Source organism: Protopterus annectens, chromosome 1.part0 (genome assembly GCF_019279795.1).
Source record: "Protopterus annectens isolate FY-2018-M chromosome 1.part0, PAN1.0, whole genome shotgun sequence".
In the NCBI taxonomy this organism is placed as follows: domain Eukaryota; kingdom Metazoa; phylum Chordata; order Ceratodontiformes; family Protopteridae; genus Protopterus; species Protopterus annectens.
The window spans coordinates 358153545-358171284 of record NC_056725.1 but is presented as its reverse complement, the minus strand read 5'-3'; the positions used below and the strand labels follow the sequence as shown (position 1 = coordinate 358171284).

The 17740-nt window shown below is 41.7% G+C and overlaps 1 protein-coding gene across 1 annotated transcript in view; it reads right to left on the bottom strand.

The window, feature by feature from the left end:
* Nucleotides 1–17740, bottom strand: part of LRPPRC (leucine rich pentatricopeptide repeat containing) — a 1486422-nt gene that overhangs the window by 456520 nt on the left and 1012162 nt on the right. Inside the window, exons 24-25 of the mRNA XM_044079460.1 lie at nt 14576–14661; nt 12983–13190 (exon numbers count right to left, since the gene is read on the bottom strand). Of these exons, the coding sequence (XP_043935395.1) occupies nt 12983–13190; nt 14576–14661 (294 nt within the window). The remainder of the gene's footprint in view (nt 1–12982; nt 13191–14575; nt 14662–17740) is intronic.

The following is a 17740-nucleotide window of genomic DNA, read 5'->3' as shown; positions in this document are numbered from 1 at the left end:
AGAACAGTCTTTCATCTGACAGGATCCACCAGCAAACATGACATTTGCAAACTGGAGTAAGTTTTATGAGAAATGATAGAGGTTGGTAAAGAATGGACCACTGAACTGCCAGTGTCCATTGAAGGATTCACACAAAGAATCTTGCTAGAGGAAATAGAAGAATGGCAGCTGACAGACCCACAAGCTTGTTCATAGGTTCACAGGTGTTTCCTAGGCTAAAAACCACAAGGGCCTTTTTAAACATAGCCATGCATCCCAAATCTCAGACAAGTTCTGATACCCTTGATAAGTGCAAGCATAGGCCTGGGAGATTAACCATTTACAGGTTACCTGTGTCCACTAGAGACATAGGTGCCAAACCAGGGATGAATTTCTGGTTTCTCATCAAATTGTGCAAGTTGCACTTGAATTGGGTTGGGGAGGAACTCTGCTTCACATGGATGAGGAGTATGTTCCTTAGACGGCGTAGTCTCTGGGATACATACCTATATCTCCAGCAGGTCATATTTATATCACAGGCACGGTTTAAGTCTCTAGAATGGGTAATTCTGGTGCTGTTTGCTTTGTGGATATGCAGAAGGTCCATTAGAGTGGGGTCTGACAATGCCCTGTTTGCCAGGTATAGCTCTCCCCTCAAAAGCCTATAGGAGACAGAATACAGGGATAGGGCCTTAAGGCAGTCTGCATAGGTCATGTTACTTACACCCTGTATTCTTTTAGTGAGGAACCTCTGTGGATGTTCCAATTGTTGGATATGCCTGGTTAGGTACATACCAAAGGGGGCACTGTACTCAATGACAGGTCTAATGAATGCTGAATACAGTGAAACAATGACTTCTTTGGATTTAGATGCCATACTTTTGTTTATCAGTTGCACATAGAATGATTTCCTCACCACGGTAGACATGTGATGGTCAAAGGCTAGATTACTATCTGTGTGTGTCCCTAAGTCCCTGACTACTGTGTCAACTCTAAGGGGTGTGTTGCCAACATGATAGTTACCATGGATGGATTACTTCCCAAAGGATACTATTATACATTTCTTGGCATTTAGTTTTAGTCCATGGCTCTAACATCAGTTGTTTGTCTGTGTCAACCCCTCCTGGAGATTATTTGTGTCAGTGTGAGATTCAATGACAGCTCCTAATTTGCAATCTGAAAATTTAGTCAGCCAGAGACCATTGACATTGGCCTTGTCTTCTGAGAAGTAAATGCCAAAAAGGAGTGGTCCGAGGACGGATCCCTGATGGACTCCACTTGTGACTGGCCTCTTTGTAGAGGTGGACTCCCCAGTTCTAACTTCCTGTGTCCTGTCTGTGAGCCACTTGGCTATCCACTGCGTGACCTATGGGTTTATAGCCAACTTCTTAAGTTTGTCGACAATGCCCAAGTAGAGTATTGTGTCAAATGCCTTGGCCAGGTCAAGGTAGGCAGTGTGAATGATTTTGCCCTCATTCATTGTTTTGGTGACCTTCTCAAAGAATTCCACCAGGTTGAGTAGGCATGATTCTCCCCTCAATGAAACCAAACTGGGTTGATAATCTCTGTGAAAATTCTTTCCATAGCTTTACATATAAGACTAGTGAGTCTTATGGGTCTGTAGTTTCTGGGGTCTGTAAACGGCCCACCTTTGTGCAGAGGGATGACTGTTGCCTTTCGCCACTTATGAAGCACAAAGCTTGTTTGCAAGCTACAGTTAAATAGTAATTTTACATGCCCTGATAGGTCATGTTTCATGCTATTTAAAAGGCGTACTTTGTAACACTAGTTTTGCTGGAGGGGATGGATGAGACAATATATGTCCCTCACCTGATTTCTCAAAGATGTGATGAAGAGATAATGAGCCACTTGAGTCATAGTAAAGTAGGCAGCTTCAACTTGGCAAGGTTAATTGTAATGCCTAGGGAGTTGGAGATCTGAAGCAAGTAATCCCTAGCTTGCAGAAGTTGATGCCTGGTTGGGGCTGTGAAGAGCCGATCGATGAGATAGGGAAATATTTGGAATCCTTTGAGTCTCAACTGAGCTGCCACGACTGCCATGCATTTGGTGAACACCCTGGGGGCTGTGGTGAGTCCAAACAGCAGTGCTCTGAATTGGTACTGATTGGCTCCCAGCTGAAAGTACAAGTGTCTCCTGGAGCACCTGTCTAGATAGTACGCATCCTAGAGGTCTACAGAGCACATCCAATCGTCATTGCGCAGAAGAGGCAAGATGGACGGAATCGTAACCCTTCAGAACTTTGACTTATTTACATACTGATTCAGATTGCTTTGATTCAGAATTTGTCATGGGTCCCGTTTTCTTTGGTACTAAAAAGAAGTGGGAGTAAGTTCCAAATCCTATTTGTTCAGGTGGGACCTCTTGGATGACTATTTTGTGAAGCAACTTTGAGATCTCTTAAGCTGCATACTACCTCTGATTGGGTGGAACATCGGGGAGTTTCTTCCTTTTTACAGGAGATGGAAGAGAAAAAGGGTATGTATTAACCTCTTGGTATCCATGCATATTTTATGGTACCTGTCCAGGCATCCAGGTGCAGGGGAAAACATCCCCTGACTGCCTCCAGAGGTGAACAGTCGGGCAGTGCTCCAGGATCGTTGACAGGGCCCATTAGAGAAGGAGCCCCTGAAGCCCTGGTTTTGCGGCCCTCCTCTGCCGGGGTGACTTCTGCCATTGAGACCTCCTCCTCCGCTGACTCTTGAGAAAGCATCACCGCACAAGTCACAGAAAGGCCCCAAAGATCTCCAGAACCACATTTTCTTACCACCTCACTGATTTCTAGAAAAGGTATGTTGAGGGGAAAAAAAGACACCTTAAAGGGTTCCGCGAAGTCACATAGCCTCATCTAGGCATGTCTCCTAATGGCTATGCTTGAAACAGCTGCTTGGGAAGTGCCCTCTGTTGTATGCGAGATCATTCTCATCAATGAATTGGCAATGGACGAAAGGGTGGTCAGCTGTGGAGAAACCTTCCTGAGTTCCTCTGCAGACAAGGAGGGAGAGAGAGAGAGAGAGAGGGAGAGAGGGAGAGAGGGAGAGAGAGAGAGAGAGAGAGAGAGAGAGAGAGAGAGAGAGAGAGAGAGAGAGAGAGAAAGTTTGCCAGTTCCTTTATCAAATCTCCCTGTAGACGAGTAAAATGTGCCAGGTAATTTAACAACCTCAGTGTGAATGTGGCTGAGGTGTAAATGCACTTTCCAAATCTGTCCATCGCTCTGGACTCCCTGTTCAGTGGATGGACAGTGGAGCTTTCTTTCGCTAGCTCCTTCTTAACGGCCAACACTACAACTATTGCATCAACTGGGATTCCCTTGCTCCAGTAAGGTCTGTCTGAAGGGTGAGCCAAAAACTTATCCGGGTGCTTGGGGATGAGCTTGACAGTGTGCAGTTCCCTTCCAAGCCTGGTGGGAAACCAGGTCAACAAGTTCATCTGTGGGGTGGGGGTCACCCAAGACCTACACGGGGCATTCCCAAAAGCCTCCAGGAACACCAATTCCTCAGAAGAAGGTGTCTGGGAAGACCAGCCACCTTTCCGTTTGAGGATTTCCAGGATGTCCCTGAAAGAAACATCATCAGATGGTGATGGAGGGAGGATCCTTCTCCCTCATCAGAATTGGTGTCTTCTCTGACGGACTTCAAAGGGGAGTATATGTGCCACTTCTTAAATGTCCTCTTTCGAGGTAACTCTTCTGTGGGGTGCTCGAGGGAGGTGTCGGAAGAAAGGGGGAATCCTTCTGGGAAACATATGTGGAGGCTTCTCAGAACTGGTTGACCCCGAGCAGCAAAGATGATGAGCTTAGACCTCAGATCAGATGAGGGATAGGATGAGAGACCAGAGAGGAAGGCTCTTTATGCAGAGAGAGCACCCTTTCTACTACCTGGAAAGCTGATGGTCCTGGGAAACTTCTCCCCCCTTCCTTGGAGACAAAACAGCTGAAGGAAGGAAGGCCGGGGCTAACCCCAGATCCAAGCCCATTGGAGAGAATTGGACGCGAGCTGTCCACAGGTGAGGCACCACGAGGATGGGAAGGATCCCATAAAATAAGAGTCAACTCAAATCCCTCAGTCAACACCAAACTCGGATCTGAGAACACCCTGGTCTGAAGATGTCGGAGCAGTACTGGTAAGGGATACCATTGGAGTCAAGGAAGGGAACTTCCTCGGATCCAATGCTGAACCTCTTGGAGATCTTGGATCCTGGGACTCCAAAACCCTGGGTCGGATGAAAGAAGGAGATAGTATCAGTTGGGCAGGTGTACTCATGGGTTTGAGAGGGGATGGACCTGGCAGGACCAACATCTGGATCTGAGCCCTATGGAATTTCCACATCATTCGGTCCACATCTGCCTCAGTCAAGCTGCTAGAAGATCTGGATGAGGCTACAGATGCCGGCCTGGACTGATTCTGAGGGGGGTTGAAATAATTGAACAGGTAGAGCCGAAGAAACAGGTTTCAAAGCAAATTCCGTTGATCAGATCCTGGCTATCAGATCCAAGGGTCTGGGATCAGAGTAGGAAATGGATAGTACAGGAGAGCTGGTGATGGTAATCACACTCGCTGGATCCAAAGGGGCCTGTGGATCACAAGAAGGCACTACAGACTTCGTATCTGAAGTTTTTCTATATTTTTCAGCAGGCTCGGAAGAGTCTCTCTAGGAGACTTTTGGAGGGCTTGTTTCTTGGATTCTTAGGATCTTTGATGATTTTAGAGGGGGTTTGAGTCCCAGAAGAAGATGAAGAAGCAGAAAGTAAGCCTTTTATTATTAGTTTATTGCATCAGTCAGAAAGGGCCTCAGGGTTAAACAAGGCACATATCTCGCAGGTTGTTTTGACATGTTCTGGCCCCAGGCAATTAACGCGCTTATTGTGGGCATCAGGATTGGGGATATGCCCACAAGCAGGCTTCTCAAACACATCCACAAACTTGAGATATCAGACTGTGCACAAAAACATTAGACTCAAAAACAAAACAACCAGCTAAAAGCAAAATGCTAACCCTGTATCAGTAGCTAAAAAATTGTACAAAACTGTACAAAAACCTGTGCAGTGTATGAAGTCAGCACTAAACAAATTTAACTCCAAATCCACAGAATTTTTTTTTTTAATGCACAACTAAAATTATAGTTGCAGGAAGAATGGCAGAAGGCACAAAGGAGAAAAGAAGGTAAGAAATGAAGAAACACCTAATACCAGTGAAGTACTAGAAACAGTAAAAGGGAGCAGTAGAGAATACTAACTCTAAAATAAATTTCTAAGATATCCAAATTTTGAAAAATAGTAAAAAAACACTCATGCTCAAGAATGGATTCACAATCTTGTTCCAATCGTGATATGGGTAGAGGAAGGAGCTTGAGATTCAGATCCAAAGTCTTGTAAATGCAACCGAGTCAAATCAGAGGACCGGATTCTAGACCCATTCGTTAGGAAGAATGTAAAGGACAACTTCAGATCTGACTGTTTCTTAGTTATGGAGGACTGCCTTGGCTCATTACAAGAAAGGTCTCCTACATTTTCATGAAACTAAGAATCTGAGACCATATTGTTTTAGGGCACCAAAGATGAACATATTCTTTCTTCACTGAAAGTTGCAATGAGAGGAAAAATGTGAGAAGGTATCTAGGAATCTCCCACTCTTACTGGACAGTGAATGCTCTCACCACAAATTATACATTGGCCTGTTGAACAGAGGAGAAGGGATTTTCTTTTCTTTCAGAATAGCAAAAAGTTATATCTTAGGGGGTGCCCATACTTAGAAGACCCTGAAGAAAACAACCCTTAATTCGCAGCTCCAGCACAGGACCTGAGGAACAGCCCGGGATGTCCGACAGTAAGCTCACTTTTTCTGCAATATGAATGGCTAAAACCATGATGTCTGATTGCAATACTTATACGGTGGGTACAGCTGCATACTCCATTGTTTGTTGAATTATCACAAAACTGAAGTGTTGCCATTTGACTGAAATAAGTCCCAGATTCAGCATGTCCCCCAAAGCAATCAGAACATGGACAACTCCTCACATCTGAAATAGTTTACATGGAGACACCATCCTCCTCTTTATAGAGAGGCTACCTCCCCCCCCCCTTTTTTTTTTTTTTTTTTTTTTTTTAAGTATCAGGGGTGAGCTTCTCACACTGCTTGTACAGGATCCTGCCTCATGATCTGTAATGCTAGGAGATAGGGAAAGGGTACACTTTTACTGTGAATGGTAAAAACTTTCCCCCATTCCAAGGCCTGAAGACAGGAGGGGGTTATATATCAGAAACAGATACACAAGTAAAAAGTGGGCAGATATTTAATATTATATTGAGGTCAAACAGGATAAACAGTGAATCAAAAGAGAGCAGAAACTTAGAGTTGTTGGGAATGGACGTAAACAAAGCATTTGTCAGGGTACATTGGGCATACTTGTGAGAGATGATGCCTAAAATGGGATTTCACATAGACCTTATTAGATTACTGCAAGAAATTTACAAGGGGGCTAAAATGATAAACATTAGGGAGAATTCCCAGTTGGAGGTGGAAATAAGGGACAAAACAGGGATGCGCATTTACCTCACTATGGTTTGCTTTGCATTTGGAGCCATTGGCATACAAGAAATAACAGTCATATTTAAAGGGGTTGGGGATGGAAAGGGACAGGAAAAATTACCTACGTTTGCGGACAATGTTATTTGATACATTACTAATGGTAATTACTAATGGTGAAAAAACTAAAATTATTTAACATTCTAAGGCAATCTTTAAGGATCACAGGGTATAAAATAAATTACACCAAAACAAAAGCCATGCACCAACTCAAACTTTGGTACAAGAATTCCCTCATTTATGCGGGCATTATAAATTAAAGTTATTTTTGAATACAAATAACTAGCAACTCAAAGGAGTTACTGAATGAGTCATGGGAGCAGTGAATAAGAAAGATTCAGAGTATGATAAGAAAATAGAAGCTAATGACAAATGATAGAGCAGAGGCTACAGGCAGTGAAAATGTGGTCTCACAAATACTGTATACAGTGCAGGCATTTATGACCCAGGCAAAGGATCTTGGGAGCGAATTAGGAGTGGAAAAATGAGGTGTGTGCACGCATGTGTGTGTGTGTATGGGGAGATAAATGCTCAGGATTAAATGGCATCTCAGATTAATGCACTACCTCCATCCATTCCAATTTTGAGGTATACCTCAGATTTTGATGTTATGACAAAGACATTATCCACTGGAAGGAAGGCTGAACATTTGGTCACAAGTGCTAGTTAAAGATTGTGCAAAGAGCCACCTAAGTTTCATTTACAATAAAACAATAAAAGTACTTAAGACCAAGGAAAATTAAGCCTGGAAATTAGAGATGTTACCTACTGGTTTAGTGAAACAGCCATTTGCAATTAACATGACAACAAAGGGCTGAAGGGGGACAGAGGATGCTTTACTAATGGGAACAAATGTGAGAGGGAAAAGAAATCTGGAACTGTAGAGTTTGTCTTTGTCTTTCGGCTTTTCCCGGTTAGAGGTCGCCACAGCAGAACTCCGGTCCGCTAATGATTGGCAGTTGTTTTTTTTTATTGTGTCGAGTTGCCAGCCCAATGTCCAACCTTCAACAAAGGCACGCCCATTCAATGCATGTCTTTCGAACGCCCACTCGACCGCTGCGAAAATTCAATTTCAAAGAGCTAACATATTGAGAAACAGAGGGCTACACGACATCTTAGTGAAATATGAGGCTGAGAAAAAGGAGTTGGAAAAACTGATCTAATAAAATTACTGGAAGCAGTCTAGCACAGGAGAGGCAACTATACAAAAGTTAATAAGGATATATACGGCACTGGTTAAAGATAAATGGACTAGGAAGTGGAGGTGAATTCAGACCTCGCAAGAACAACCAGAAAAGGAAATAGATAAGACCTGGCATGAAATTTGCAAGGCAACTAAAGTAGCTATGAAGTCTTGAAAATTTAGAATATCTGCATGGAAATGTTTGCAAAATACTTCAATATGCCAGAGAGACAACATAAAATGTTCCCAGAGGTTAATGAGCCATATAGGAGGTGCAAACAAAATCAAATTGGGCAATGGAGCCATATCTTTTGGGAATGTGGAAAACTGGACAACTTTAAAAGGTATTTCATTTATTTGATCCAAAAAGTAATGGGTGAGGGAATGGTAAATAAGATAAGCTTTTATTTGAGTTTGGTACAGGAATTATGTGCGAGTGGGCATATAAAAGCACTGGTAATGCTAATATTAATAACTTTCAAAAAGGGATAACAAGGAAATGGAAAATGAATTTGGAGCCAAACATTGGGGAGGCAAGTAAATTAATGGGGGAAATAAAAGAAAAACTGAGGAAAGACATTTCAGTATAGACCCAGTAAACTGCAAATGAAAAAGTGGAATCACTGCTATGTCAAACTGAGTGCTGACAAGCAAGGCAAGGATGTACAAGACAAGACAAAGAAGGAAGTGAACATGGGAGTAAAAGTCAGTGGGTACAAACAAAGGGAAAGTTAGGATGGGATGAAATATCCAGCACTGTATTGTGGGGATAACAAGAAGGTGGAAATAAAAATTGAGTAACTTGGGGTAATAGTGTGAGCCCAGTGTTAAAACATTTTTGAGGTAGATATTTGAGTGATAAAGGAAATAAACAAGAAAAAGGGACAACAACCAGGATACCCCACAAATGAATACTGCAAAGCAGGATGCACAGTTTGCTGTTAATAAAGCAGCTTGTTTCAAAAAAAGAACCAGATTCAAACATAAATGTTAACTCTGCAGACACTAACACATCTCTGGTCTACTGCAACACCTGAGGCATGCAAAAGGCAGCATAAATATTTGCCATCAAGCACAGAATTAGCAAAAGGGTCTGCACCTGGATTATTCAGCTGAAGACAACAAACCAATGATCTACTTTCTCTGGAGGCAAGAACCATTGAATACTGGAGACTTATCGTCTTGCTGATAAAGGCAGTCCTCTGAACTAGATTCAGGGAGGACTTGTGACAGTTTTGGAGACCCCAGAGACTGCAATGATGCATTTTTCATTTAGTTTTAGACCATGGTTCTGGCACAAATTATGTCTGATCTACACCCTCCTGAAGGATACCTACATAATTGGGGGATTGATCCCAACACTGAGCTTGCTGGATCTGTATTCATCCACTTTAACCACATGCGCCCTTGTCCATGAGCCAACTGGCTAACCATCTGGTGACATATGGATTTACACCCAGTTTTGTGAGTTTATTTATAATACCAGAGTGGGGAATTGTGTCAAATATCTTGGCCATGTCGAGGTAGGCAGTATGTACTGTTTTACCCCCATCCATGGCCTTAGTGACTTTCTCAAAGAAATCCATCAGATTCAGTAGGCATGACCTGCCAAATTTGGTTGGGTCCAGTGTTTGGAGGTTTCTTGTGTCATTATTTATCAGGTCCATGATTACGCTTTCCATGGCCTTACATATAAGACTAGTCAAACTTATGGGTCTGTAATTTCCAGGGTCAGTAGATGGTCCCCCTTTATGGAGAGGGATGACTGTTGCTGTCCTCCACTTTAACTGGGCAAAGTCAGTCCAGAGGCTGTGGTTAAACAGAGATCCTGATGTGCCTGATAGACAAGTTATATCAGGACTTAAGAGGCAACCTGCATATCGTCAGGTCCCACTGAAGCAGTGCTTTAAAGCTTTAGAGAGCACAGTGAAATCCTGCTCTTTAGTGATAACTGGCTGTGGAGTGATGGAGGGTATTTTTTGGGGGGAGAACTGCGGGTGATGTGGAGGTGAAATTTGAGCTGAATTTGTCAACCAGCAGATTTGCTACATCTTCCGTCTGTATATAGCTGATGCCATCTACAACTAATTTTGTACATTGCTGGGTGCTGCCCTTAAGATTGCAGACATAACTGAAAATGCCTTATGGTTATCCTTAGCTTTGGAGGCTATTTTTAGCTCAAAGTCTGCTTTCTGAGACTTGACTAGTTCCCTGATTCACTTGTTTAGACTAATTAGGGACTTTTTGATCTGTTGTACACATTTCCTCTTACATCTCAACAAGGCATTTTTTCTTTTGTTATACAACCTATTAATACCAGGGTGGACTGTTTTTCCAGTTTAACCTGGGTTTATTTCAGTCTGGTACTGCCTTATCTATGCAGTTGTTTATATGGTCATACAGGTTTTTGTGTACATCTCTGCATAGGTTTCTGTGTTTTCTGGATTTGGGGCAGCTTGAAAACCATTAATAGGGGGAAATTTACCTTTGAGAAGCTCTTAAAGTTTTTGGGGTCAAGTCTGATGTCACCAGTGAGGACATTACATGGGGGGCAGCACACTCCCATATTTGAGAGCACCAGATCTAGGATATTTGTTCCCCTAGTGGCAGTGCAAACTAGCTGCTCCACGGTATTTGAATTCATGAAGTCAATAAATCTTTGGGCCTACATGTAGGTGGTCGTGTGTACCTCCCAATTAATAAAGGGGTAGTTAAAATCACCCATGAGTATGGTATTGGGGTGGATGGCGAGTGATTCTAGTAACTTCAGGTATTATGTATGGGTTTCCTGGTTACTGATGGGGGACCTGTAGCTAGCAAGAACATGGTAATGGATTTTTCCCATGGTTAGTTGGACAAAGAGTAGCTCAAGCATATTAAATTGTTTGACCAACCTTGAGGTGTGCTTATTCTTTATACAGATAGATACACCTCCACCTTTTGCTCTTTCATGTTCAGTGGGTGGTTGGAATGTATGAACGGCATTATAGCCATGCACTGCTGGGGTGCTTTACATGGCTCTGAATTTTGCTTCAGTAACAGCACAGACATCAGCATTATCCAGGGTGAGGAGTGCTTCCAGGGAGTGCTGTTTCTTGTTGAGGCTCCTAGCACTGAGCAGTAACACCTTTAGCTTGTCCTGAGTAGCTTTTGTCATGTTGGAAGCCTAAAAAAAGCACCATATAGCTGGATAATATTTTGGCCAATAACTGAAGACCATTCTTGGCAAAGTAGTATGGCCTGTCAACCATGTCCTCCCAAGCTGATGAGTAATGGACCCTTTGGAATGACACTAAGTCAGTTGTTAAAGTCGTTCATTTTCTTGCTACTGTGGCATCATCCTTGGAGACAGCAAAATGCTGCTCACTGCTAGGCTCATACCTGCCTGTGACACATTCTGAAAGCTCAATCATGTCTCACTTCATTTAGTCTGAGGAGATGCACCTCAGGTCATTCATGCCCACATGGACTATGACAGAGTCATACTGGTAGTTAGGGGTAAGTGACGCAAGTGCTTGTGTGATCTGGCAAATCTTGGCCCCTGACAGGCAACCAACTGTAACCTTCACCTTATCTAGCCTGGTAGGAGGGACATCAGTGTCTGATGCTGTGGAAGGGACCTGCCTGGCAACTGTCCCCACAAAACATTATTAATAGTGTCTTACTGACACATTATAAACTCAAGATGAAGATTTCCTGAGGATACTTACATTAATATACTAGATAGTAACACAATAAAGGATCAGAGCCATCAATGGGAGACTTACAAAAGGGACCAAATGTCACAGCACTCTGTGAAGACTGGTGCAACATGAATCAAAGAATACACGCAAGAAAACAAAATGGACCCTGACTGGTTTCTCAAAACTCAAACTATGACAATAAGAGAGGCAGGAAGTACTTTTCCTGGAATGGGAGGAGAGATTAGCAGCATGTGGTTGTGCAAGTCTCCTCCTCATGTTTCTTCAGTGGAGACTGAAGACCTGGGGGGGGGGTCCCATTGCTCACTGGAGGGGGCAAGGTTGCTTGAGGGACTATGTCACTACAATTCAGACAACCACACACTGCACCCACTGCTGGGCTATACTTATGTGACATGCTGAATATGTAGAGACAGTGACTAAGGAGGCACAACAAAATCCTTTTATTGCTAAGTGGATGAGGGATGTGCCATGACAGGCTTTCCCCATGTTTACGAACAAATGGACAGACTTATAGCAATTAGCTAGATGGTGGACAGGTGCCGGAGAGAAGCAAAATATATACTTATTTATTCATTTGCTATTTACAAATTAGAATACAGACAATGTATCTGAACTGCATTTAAATACATTATTGCCCTTAATGGTTTCTAACAATTCACACTATGTGACAGTTAAAATGCATTCTGACACTGGAAGAAAAGCCTTACTTCAAATCATACTCCCCAAAGAAACATAACCCTGTAATTTTTCAAAGCAATGCAATTTCAGAACCACAGAATAATCAACAGCACTATACTGAAAATGCTGTAACCCCCCCTCCCCACAAAAAAAAAGGGCAAGACTAATTTCCACAGATAAGAGCTATCCAAATCAAAGAATTCAAAGGTCATAACAAAATTTCAGTAACCTCCTGGATCCAACACATGCTCACTGATGAAGAGTTAGTGAAGATTTCAAAATGCATCTATGATCGCTACTAGATTTTAGCAAATCCTGCCAGGTAACAGTAATTCTGATGACAAAAAATTTAATCAAAACAAAACAATGCTAAAAATGAAGATCTCTGCAGAGGAAGTCAGCAATGCAACACCAACACCAGAACCTTTTTTTTATAACCCTCAAAACCTAACAGGTTGGGTATATTCCTTTGCTTTCACACTTAGAAAATAATTTATAACTGTATTAGACACTGGTAAACAATCTTCAAGTCACAGAAAGTAGTAAAAAATATGCAACCCAGTGAGGACTGAACCCAGGTCTGTGGATTCTTGTCACTCTGACTACTGAACTTATGCAGATATCCTATTACACCAATGAATTCTCAAATGGACAAACACTACACACTGGCATTAATCAATGTTTTGTTTAGCAGTGAACTTATTCCAGTATGATACTTCACCTGGCAATGTAAAAGTAACAAGACAATCATTTTTGGGTATCGTGTCACTCTTATTTCAAAGCCTGAATGAATGTGTGCAGTGATGTCCAAAAAGCCTGGGGATTTTCAGACTTACTTTTCCAGATGAACTGTAACCAGTGCAGAGCAGATGTTGGCAGTAGGTTTTGCCAAACCCAAGGTCAAGATGGACTCAAGTAATAGTTTTACTGTTTCCACTTCACCGCGTATGGCTGCTGCATTCAGAATGTGGAAAAATGATGTGGTTGTCGAATCTCTGATTGGAACATCTTTCTCTTTCATCTCTTTTAGAATGTTAATAGCATCTACAATATAATAACACAAAAGGCCCTTAGGTAATTTCATGTAGGGAAAACAAACTGCTATTAAAACAGCATTTCAACCCCAGCAGGAATGCAAATTCTGATGTATAATGCCAATTTCAAGTTAATTACTACTTGCATTTCTAAACGAGACTACAATTATAAATCCACAATAACATGGTTTTATCATTTCTCTGCAACTGTGAGTAGAAATTATAGGTAACAACTGTGCGCCCACTCTGCTCTGTGTAACCCCACACAGCCTGCCCTGTAGCTGTGAGATCTTACTAAATGGATGCTTTTATAGTTCAATGCTAACATCTGCTAAATCACACTATTGTTTTTCCAGCAGATGGCTTGTCACAGGGCCAGATAATTAAGATGTGTTTACACTGTATTTACAGCCAGACTAATGGTCTGATACCGATAGGGCCTGTTTGCAGTGCCGATACTAATTATTCAGGCTGAGCCAATGAAAGCCTTCCAACCGGCTACATTTTAAAACATTTGGTTCATTAAGCTTCATTAGGAAGATGCAAGTAAGTAAACATTTTGTGGTATAAAATTAAACAAAGTGGATTTTATAATGTTCTGCTCAATTATAGCATTAGTGAAATGATGTGCATACTCTGTATAAAAGCATTCTTTATTGTAAACCAGAATATTTTTTATAATAAAAATATATAAACATGGATTATCAATAACTGTAGCAAGAGCTGCAGTGACCTTGAGGTAGAATATTAAAATTAATGCTATTGAGAGATGTGTAAATGAGGCAACTATGCTTTTTTTGTTGAAATTTGAAATAGATTAAGAAATATAAATGATGTAACTTCTAGTCTTAAGTTTATTACACAAGTTACAAGACTGTTTGCTAAGCTTTAGACATAATATGAAGACTAAAACTTTAAAACAAGTTGGAGCACCTAACACAAATTAAGGATGTAGCTTTAAAACAAACATAGGACTTACTACATTTGCACTCATTTATCAGGATTCTGGGCACAAGGTTATGTTTACTGGTTTTATATTCAGCCTTCAAACCTTCTTAGACAAAAAACACAGTCATTAGCTTAGGCACATACGCAGTCTGTGCCAGAAGTCATGATCTTCAAACTAACTCAGAATGGCAATGTTAATAAAAACTAGCTGCAAAAATGCAAAAAGCACTGAGCTGTGAAAATGTAAATGACAAGCTTGCCAAGCCATTAAAACTAATGGCCTGTACTGCCCAAGCATATCTGGTTGAATTCACATGCAAATTTGTATGTGAAATGTTCAAGCACTTTTCTAGACATGATATACCATTAGTATCAAGTCCAATTTTATTTCAGTAGCAGGAAGCCTCATTTGTAAACCTGAAGCATAAAGGAATAAAAGTGACTTACCATCTAGTCTACCATGTTTGCTTAAAACCTTCACCAGTGCCAAGTACTTGTTTGTATCAAGGGGAACAGAAGAATCCAAGCGGTTGCTAAAACAATACAAAAAGAAGAAACAGTAAGGTGAAAATCATAATTAGCCAAAGACCAATCTCTGCTACCAGCACAAAACAGCAATTCAGAAAAGGAAGCTTCACTGGTTTGTGAAGCTGCAGCACAAACTTACCACCATCGAAGTTGAGGGATCTATTTGCATTCTGCATAGCCAAGTCTATCAATACTATGAATCAGGCAATTGTTTGTGTCTTTCGGCTTTTGAATCAGGCAATATGCCCTTTAAAAAAAACATTACTACAACTGCACTGTGCATCTGACTAAGATCTAAGATCTCAAACCCTAGTGCATGAATTATTCCAATGAGTAAACAAATACTTTAAACATAAATATTAGAGGGGAAAAACAGTTTTATGCAAATATGCAAAACCTACAAATAAGTGTTTCTGCAGTGGGCACTTCCTTGCCATCTCCCCCTTACTTATTCAGCAGACCAATACTGTCAGGTCTATATCAGAACATCGAAGTATTAAAACTTTGATATGTTCTGATATTGAGAGAACACTAAGAATAGCGAAGCTGCAGAACAGCAAATTCTTTCCTCAGGAAAGAATTCGGTTGGGCGTTTCTGTGGCTTCGCTATTCTTAGCGCTGTGGTGGAAAGTTATGGGTTGGGTTCAGGTGAGTGTGCGATTGTTTGTATGTTAGGGTTAGAGGTGGGTTAAGTAAGTCAGGGTTAGGGCGCGGGATAGGTGAGTGTGCGATAGTGATGGACCTTAGGGTTAGGGTTTGAGTTATGGTAAGTGGGTAGATATTAGTGTATGTTTAGTTTAGTGTAGCATTAGATGTAGGAAGTGTGTGTGTGTGTGTGTGTGTGTGTGTGTGTGTGTGTGTGTGCGTGTGTGGTTGCTGTTTGTTTGATGTGCTTATGTTGTGTGTATGTGTTTCAGAGCAGCGAAATTTTTCCATGGGAAAAAATTTGCTGTTCTGAAGGTTCGATATTTTCATGTTTAGATGTTTTGGGGCCCATGAAATATCTTTAGCTATTTTCATCTTTCGATAATGTGATATAAACACATACTGTCACCTCCTTCGCTTTTGAAGTTTTATATATGTACTAGTATTCTTCCCAAAACAGCATGCCCACTATAAAAGAGATGATTCTCATCCCTCATTTCTTTCCTGAAAAGGATCAAACCCTAAAACATGTGTAATTCAGTAGTCATCACTATGAATTAAGTCCTTCAGGTCTGGGCCCCTTCTACTGATGAAGGAATATCTCCTGCTTGCCAAATGACATTGTCACAAAATAACTGATGAGCTATCAAACTTATCTTGTGCAAGGCTAGTAAGGCCTCTAAGAGACACGGATCTGTATCATGTTATCAAAAAATAAAAACGAACGGCACAACAGCAAAAGTGACGAAATGTCGAGGGTCAGTTTTTGAGATCGCAGTACAGTGAAGATTTCCTCACTATAGTGCGATCTCGGAGTTGGAATATTTAGCGGGGTGTGTGGGGGGCTACACCCCCCACAATACCGAATTTGAGTTTCGGCACTTTCGCTCTTGCGAACGTTCGACATTTTGCATCTGCGATGTTATGATACAGACGCAAGAAACACACCCCCTCCTCTTGCCTCAGCTACACTTTAGACACTGCTTACTCCCCCTAGAGCTACTACAGAAAGCACCCATTACACATTGTATTCCATCCTTTCAGAAAACCATTTGGTGAAATACTTGGCTAAGATTCTTTAGCTATGACCGCAACCTCAAAGGCAATACACAATTATGTGCAGAGCTCATTGGAAATGGAGCCACCTACACTGAGCCAGAAGAGGTAGCAAACGTCCTGGCTGATAAATTCAGCTCCAACTTTACCCCTCTCTCCCCCGCAACCTTCCCTCAAGAAATGTCATCAAATATAACTCCCCCTACTATCACTAGAGAACAGGTCCTTAATGCTCTCTCCAAGGCCAAGAACACTACATCAATGGGCCCAGACAATATCACAGGATGCCTTCTAAATAGCATGAAACATGACATATCAGGGCCCCTGGAATTACAATTTAACTGTAGCCTCCAAACAGGTTTCATGTCTCATGAATGGAAAAAGGCAACAGTCAACCCTCTGCACAAAGTTGGGCCATCTACAGATCCTGGAAACTACAGACCCATAAATCTCACTAATCTTATATGTAAAGCCATGGAAAGAATTATCTTGGGTATAATCAACAGAGACATAATAAACCTCCCGACACTGGTCCCAATCCAGTTTAGTTTCGTCAAGGGCAGATCCTGCCTACTCAACCTGGTGACTTCTTTTGAAGGTCACCAAAGCAATGGATGAGGGCAAAATTAATCACACTGCCTACCTTGACATTAGGTACAAACCAGTATGACACCCAGTGGATAGCCAACTTGCTCATAGACAGGACCCAGTAAGTTAGAATTGGAGTCCACCTCTACAAAGAGACTAGTCACAAGTGGAGTCCATCAGGGATCAATCCTTGTAGCGCTCCTTTTTGGTATTTACTTCTCAGAAGTCAAGGCCAATGTTAGTGGTCTCTGGCTGACTAAATTCGCAAATGATTGCAAATTAGGAGCGGTCACTGAATCTCACACTGACACAAATGTTCTCCAGGAGGGGCTGACACAAACAACTGGTGTCAGTGCCATGGACTAAACCTAAATGCCAAGAAATGCATAATAATATCCTTTGGGAAGTCATCCACCACTGGTAACTATCATATTGACAACGCATCCCTTAGAGTTGACCCAGTAGTCATGGACTTGGGGACAGACACAGATAGTAATTTAGCCTTTGACCATCATGTGTCTACAGTGGTGAGGAAATCATTCTATAATGCACAACTTGTAAACAAAGGTATGGCATCTAAGTCCAAGGAAGTCATTGTTCCACTGTATTCAGCATTCATCAGACCTATCATTGAGTACAATTCCCCCTTTGGTATGCACTTAACCAGGCATATCCAACAACTGGAACATCCATAGAGGTTCCTCATTAAGAGAGCAGAGGGTGTAAGTAAAACGTCCTATGCAGACCGCCTCAAAGCCCTATCCCTGTATTCTGTCTCCTACAGGCCTCTGAGGG